The 6,978-nt window shown below is 40.7% G+C and overlaps 1 protein-coding gene across 3 annotated transcripts in view; it reads right to left on the minus strand.

The window, feature by feature from the left end:
• The window catches only part of LOC149316624 (ras-specific guanine nucleotide-releasing factor RalGPS2), a 150,125-nt gene that overhangs the window by 39,503 nt on the left and 103,644 nt on the right, over window positions 1-6,978 (minus strand). For all 3 annotated transcript variants that reach the window (XM_089515956.1, XM_089515955.1, XM_089515957.1), the window contains 2 exons: window positions 4,363-4,500; window positions 1,082-1,172 (listed from right to left, as the gene is read on the minus strand). In XM_089515956.1, the coding sequence (XP_089372082.1) occupies window positions 1,082-1,172; window positions 4,363-4,500 (229 nt within the window). The remainder of the gene's footprint in view (window positions 1-1,081; window positions 1,173-4,362; window positions 4,501-6,978) is intronic.

A 6,978-nucleotide genomic window follows, 5' to 3' on the forward strand; every position in this document is an offset into this window, starting at 1 on the left:
CCAATTTTAACTGCAAAGCATATAGGAAAAATAGCCAAATTTCCAGTTGTATAAAGGTATTTTCATCATCTCAAGTTCCATATCCTTATCGATGCAGAGGTTGTATTCCACCCCTTTAATGTAGTTTTGTAAGACACTCTAAATTAAGTCCCTACAAATAATATCACTTAAAAATAGTTCTCTCATAATAATCCAAAAGGCAGAAACTTGCTGAACATCCATTAACCATTGGGTTGAACATTCATTTTGCTCCTTACATGCACATATTATATAAAGAAAAAGGAAGTGCTGTTGCAGCTAATGTTCTTTATGCTTGCAGAGAACTGATGGCTTTATCTCTCGATTCCCCCCCCCCTCTTTTTTTTTGTTCCTGGTAGATTATAATAGCCTACAGGAACTCCATGGGGTTTACAGAACTTTGTCCCCCGTTTTTCCAGGGAAAAACACACAGGATGGAATTTATTTCTGAACTTGTTCCTGTCATTGCTGCCATTCTCGCCTTCATAGTGCTCTGTGGAGAAGTTATCAGCTGGCTATGTTCTGCTAAAGAAGGGAGCCATTACAGAGAGAGAATAGGTAGCAGCATGGGGACAGAGTTATTAACATCATCATGGATAATTTTCCAAGCAAGGCTTCAATTACTACTCTGGTTTGTACTTCAGCAATAAATCAAATAAGAGTTTAGAAGAACAGAAATTTCAAGCAGTAATAAACCAAGGGCAAGTACTAGCTCATATTTTCATTTATCTTCTATATGAAATACTCATCTGCTTTACAAACAATCTGCAATTAAGTGATACACATTATTTTGAAGTAGATTTTATACTTGAGAGCCAGTGTGGTGTACTCATTTGAGCACTAGGCTCTGGCTCTGGAGATCAGGGGTTGACTCTCTGCTTCACCACAGAAATCCACTGAGTGACTATGGACAAGTCACATTCTGTCAGCCTCAGAGGAGGGTAAGAGCAACTCCTCTCTGAACAAATCTTAACAAGAAAAAAACATGATAGGTTTGCCTTAGAGTTGCCATAAATCAGAAATGACTTGTAAGATATACAACAACAAAATTTTTTATACTTACTTGTAATTATCATCTTCTACAAACTTTTGAAGCTCTTCTATATACTGTACAGAATTCAGGTATTTTTGAACATGAGGCAACACGGGAATATCTATAATAACAAGCAACATATATCATTTTGTATAGTTTATTATGGTTTCATTCTATCTTTTAAGATGGTCATTAATCAGAACAATTATGGTTCTTACATTGTTCCTTTCCCATATAAAAAGGCACTTGGCTAACAGCTATGCCAAAAGTGGATTTGTGACAAATCTGACACTGCATTCTGCAGTCCACTCTAATCTAAACAGCAGTAGCTGTGGTGGGAGGGGGCAGCAATGGCACTACATTTATATTATATTATCCTTGAACCCAAGATAATTTACAGAGCAGCTATAAGGGTACACATACTTGCTGCCTCTCCAATTCTATTTGGCAGGAGTTTCTTAATGTGAACATGAGCAACTTCAATCTCTGGTGCCTCAGATTATTAGGGCACATTGGAAACTGTTATTGGGGATTACTATCAAGACAATGTGTGCACAGATGAATTGCGTCTGTGCAAAGAATTAGAACCACTGCTTGAAAGACCAACATTATTAAACTTCCCTCTCTCACACCACAATGACATGGTGTAGTACCCAGACAAGAATGTGACACTAACTAGTGGCCATTATCTTTCATCCCCCTCAATACTTTACATCAACCTCCAAAAGGTTAAAATATGCAGACAAGCATGGAAACTAGTTGATTAAAACAGAAATATTCAGAACACACTATATACAGAACGATATTAGGCCATGGATATGAGTTTACAGGAACTAAGCAAAGAAGTGGACGACAGGGAATCTTGGAGATGTCTCATCCATAGGGTTGCCATTGGTCCAAACTGACTCAAGGGCAGTTAACAAAAAAACAAAACAAAACAAAACAAAAAACAATGAAAATTATAGTGTCAAATCTATTAAGTTTTGAGCAGGGTAGTCATGTTATCTGTTGCAGCAAAAACAAATAAATGTGCAATGAAATCCCATAGGTATTTATTCCTTTAGTTTCAATGGGAGTTACTCATAGGTGCACATGTGTATAGCCATGAACCCTAGAATGGGGAGAGAGGGCACACCTAACACTGCAGTTTGTAACTGGTACAATTTGTAGTTCCTCAGGGGGCTCAAATACACAGAAGTCTTGATGCTCCTGATTCTTGGTTCCTTATAATTTGAGGGGGATCAGTTGAGCCCTCCTCCAAATCATCAGGTACCAGGGAGAAACCCCACTAAAACTTCTGCATAGTTGAGCCCCCTGAAGAAATACCAATCAAAAGCATCTAAGTTATATAATTAATATTGCAAGAAAAAGGGGAAACAGTAAACAAAATATCCTATTAAGCATATAGCTATAAACTAGAAGTGCTTTAGTTTATAGCCATTTGCTTAATAGGGTATTTTGTTTACTATTTCCTCTTTTTCTTGCAATATTAATTATATGACTTAGATAATTTAATAATATTTTCATTTATCTTTTGCTTCATGGTAATCACATTATCAACTGTTCTAATTATTGATCTTCTACACTGAATTCTGTATTGTTACTGTTTTCTAAAAGCATACGTGCAAATAGACAAAATTCATAATGTCAATCTTGGCCTCCCCCCACCCTTTAAAACCAGTTCTGGGGTCCCCACGGATAGGATTGCAGCCTAACAGATTTATTCTACTACACTGTAGAATAGGATATGTTTTGTCAATTGCATGACAAAAGCCCTAAATGGCTTGGGTCCAGGGTACTTGGAGGACCGCCTCTCCTCATACAATCCGCCCCGCACTCTCAGATCGGTTGGGGAGCAATTGCTAAGGGTTCCCAAGACAAGATACACCTCGTCTTCTCAAAGGGCCTTTTCTGTCTCGGCCCCGCACATCTGGAACTTTCTTCCTGACGAGCTCCGCTCTGTTACCTCCCTTGACCTGTTTAGGAAGAAGCTAAAGACCTACCTCTTCCAACAGGCTTTCCCCCATGCATTGTGACATGTGTTCTCTCCCCATCACATTGCACTTTCAAGCTAGTTTGTTGTTGGTTTTAATGTCTGCAATTTTATTCTGTTTTTAACATGGCGTATTTTTTATGATATTTTATGATGTTGATATTGTTGTAAATTGTACGATGTTTTGTACCCTTGTTGTAACCCGCTTTGATCTCTTTTTGGAAAAGCGGGCTATAAATAAACAGTATTATTATTATTATTATTATTATTATTATTATTATTAAGTTATTGCCCCATCTAGGCAGTAATATTTTGCATTTTACATCCATGTGACCCCACTGTTAAGCTTTTCTCTTTATAACTGTGCATGTACTCTGCAACTGAGTGTAACACCATGCATTTAATGAAGTGGGAAAGCACAGACTTCAGCACATCTTGCCTTTCTGGCACTACAAGACTCTTGATTAAATTTTCCTTTCAGAAATATCAAGGATGTCAAAAGCATTAACCCTTCCTGAAACTTAATTCTGATGGCATCTTATAAATACATTATTAATTTAATTAATGTAAATAGATCCAGTTCCGCCAGTTTAACGCTAATTGCAAAAAGAAGCGATAAAGAGGCAATCATTTTCACAACACAAACTTTATTAGTTGAAGTTAAGCAATTTTAAAAGCTCAAGATTAATTGAAGAAAATGTATCATGGACTCTATTGTGATTTCACAGAAATTACCTATTCAGGGTGCCACATTTTGAAAGAGATTAACAAATCTGCATGTAAGCGTATACATATAGGCAATGGCAGACATCAAAAGAAGTACTTTAGAGCAACCTTGGGAACAATGCATGAACTTTTTTATTTTTGAGTCTGAATAGAAGGTATGCACCCTTGTATCTCGACGTTTTTGATAAGCCTCTCACTTTAAAAAATGGCTTCCAGTCTAACAGAGGGGTTGTAGAGCCCAGAGTGCCCTTATCTGTGCAAGGATTTATTCATGTACAGTGGGATCTTGGTATCTGCAGGGGATCCATTCTTCGCCTGCCCCATGGATACCAATATCCATGGGACCTCAAGTCCCACTGTCCCCAATGGCAGCACGTGCACATGCTGTCCCTATTGGTGGTGTGGCCACATGCATGTGCTGCCATTGGGGACAACAGGTAGCTTGCCATCCGTAGATATACTGTATTCATTTTGGTACCCCATCCCCTTTAATTAAAGAGGACAATTTGTATGACAAAATGTTTATGCTAGACAAAAAACATAATGCAGTTGCTGCTCAGAAGCCTATATTATAAAAACATACGCAACTTACCATATTCACAAGACTGTTGTAAATCTGATATTATTCTAAGTATGTTATTCATTAGGTTTGATCTCTGCTCATTTTCCAGAATACTTCCTGTTGATGGGTATGCTGAGTCAATATATGTTAAGTCTGAGAGATAAATACCTGAACAATAGAAGATCACAAAGATATTTCTTCATTTGGAGAACAAAATAAAGAAAACTTCAACTGTATGAACATAGAATTCAGAGACGTAGACATGTTTGTCTGGAATATCAGCACGCAAAGGGATCTTGCAGCACCTTTGGAATATAACTGTGAGAAAGTTACAGTATAAGCTTTCGTAGACTTGGTCCAGTTCCTTAGATGTATACCAGGAAGCCACTGTCTTTGTTCATACCTCTGTTAATGTATTGGAGTTTGTGAATATATCCTGTGTATGTACAGAATATAATCTATGTATGAATCAGAGTTGGAAGGAGCCCTAGACCATTGAGTCCAATCCCTTGCTCAACACAGGAATTTCAACTAGTGCATCAGAAACACACCCTCCCAAAAAGAACTGAGGCGCGTTACAGACTGCCCTAAAGCGGGCGGTCTGCCGCTGCCGCCATTAGCTGCGCCAAGAAGCCCCAGCAGCCAGACTGCGAGGCTTCCCAGCGCAGCTAAAAAGCACCGAAATGGTGCTTCTTCTTGGCACCCAGAAGTGGCAGCGCGAGGCGCGCACTCGCGGCGTCACTTCCGCCGCGCCACATCCGGACGCTGTGCGTCCGAGACATAAAGATGGCGGTGCCCATGTGGACAGGCGCTGCCATTTACTACGTGCTCCCCGCGTACTAGGAACAGGGCTGGTTAGGAAGGTAGGACCCTTCCTAACCCTAGCACGCCCCTTTCTAACCCTAGTACGCGCAGAGTGCGTACTAAATGGCCGTTTGTAATGCGCCTGAGTTTTTAAATTGCGTCATGTCACAACAGTAAAATTTTACATTTGAGAGTAGAATATATACATTAAAGCATATTTAAAATTCAACAGATTAAAAGCATTTGAATAATGGGCAAATTCTGTCTTAAAATTCAACTGTTAAATCTGTAAACCCTTAGGAGCTGTACTCCAAAACATCTCCTGCCATTCAGATATTTTGTACAGCTCCCATAAACGCTAGCTAGCATGGTTAAATGGCCAGAGTCATGGGAGCTGTAGACCAAGATATGTGGGAAATTCCACTGAGTTTTGGGTTGCCATGTCCCAATTCTAGGCAGGACAATCACGGGTTTTGGCCTCCCGTCCTCCAGCCCACTATCCTCTTCCCTGGCCCTAAGAAGCACGGCCGCATGTCCCTCCCCTTCCCGGCCTCGCAACCAATTAGAGAGGCTTCTGGCTGGAGGAAGTGGCAGGACTTCTAGACACAAAGGCCGCAGCGGCTTGTGGTCGCAGTGGGTTCCTACTGGCGACTACAAGCCCCAGCGGCCATTGCGACCAGAAGTCCCACCCCCGGAAGCCTCTCTGATTGGCTGCAAGGCTGGGAAGTGGTGGGGCGTCCACCCTGTCTCAGTTTGGTGGAGGACAGATATGGTAACCCTAACTGAGTTACATCTGCTTCTAAACAATAAGACATTGTCTTTAGTCTTTGTAATGAACCATATAGAGCTAATAAGCAAAGCCCTCCCCTTCAGTCCATCTGGTGCCTTCCATCCTTGGAGGGAGAGATGCAGACCCAGCACTTTCGGGCCTGGCCTAGATTAAGAAGCCGAGCCCTCCAGTCCATCTGCCTTGGTCCAGGCCTCAGAGGGAGAGAAGAACTCCTGGACCTGATCCCCTTCCCCACCACCATTCCCTTCTCTTTTTGTGTCGTGTCTTTTTAGATTGTAAGCCTGAGGGCAGGGAACCATCCAATTAAAGTAATAATAATTGTATGCTGCTCTGAGTGCCTTTAAGGATGAAGGGCAGGGTATAAATACTGTAAATAAATAAATATAAACTTTATTTTTAATGAGTACCATTTCCTACTCCCTTCTTTTTGGTTTTCTATACAATACACAGTCATGTTTTTAAGTATGTGCCATGATTCCAGAGTACAGCAATGGCTAGACCAGAATCAGAGGAGGAGGAATCAGTGAGGCCAACGAAGCAGGCACCAGGCCAGAACAACACTTTGTAATCAGAAATGCCAAGCCCAAGATTCAATCCAAGCCTGAAACAATATATGTGCCCCTTAAGCCCAGTTCTAGCAATGGACCAGAACCCCACAAGCACTGAAATCCCTGGGCACAATGTACCAATACTAGCAGTGAACCTGGCATGAGCCCCTGAAGAAGAAGAGCAGGGCTAGATTCCAGGCCAGACAAATAAATGGTCCCTAGAGCCAATCAAGCCTGAAATCTCCTTAGAATGACTAGACTATCATACTTCATGGGATGATGTGATTAATTAGAAAAGACAATAACACTTGGAAAAGTAGAAGGAAGTAGGAAAAGGGGAAGGCTGTATCACTGGTGGAGAGATTCAATAATGAAATCCACAGCACAGAATTTGGAAGACTTGAGCAGGGCTGCCAACAACTGAGTGTCTTGCAAGTCTTTCATTCAACCTAGAAACAACCTAGAAGAATCTATTGAACCAGACAGGAATAAATTTATTTTTGT

The sequence above is a fragment of the Sceloporus occidentalis genome, unplaced genomic scaffold, assembly GCF_023333645.1.
Source record: "Sceloporus occidentalis isolate IW3139 unplaced genomic scaffold, rSceOcc1.0.p SCAF_3, whole genome shotgun sequence".
Classification (NCBI taxonomy): Eukaryota; Metazoa; Chordata; class Lepidosauria; order Squamata; family Phrynosomatidae; genus Sceloporus; species Sceloporus occidentalis.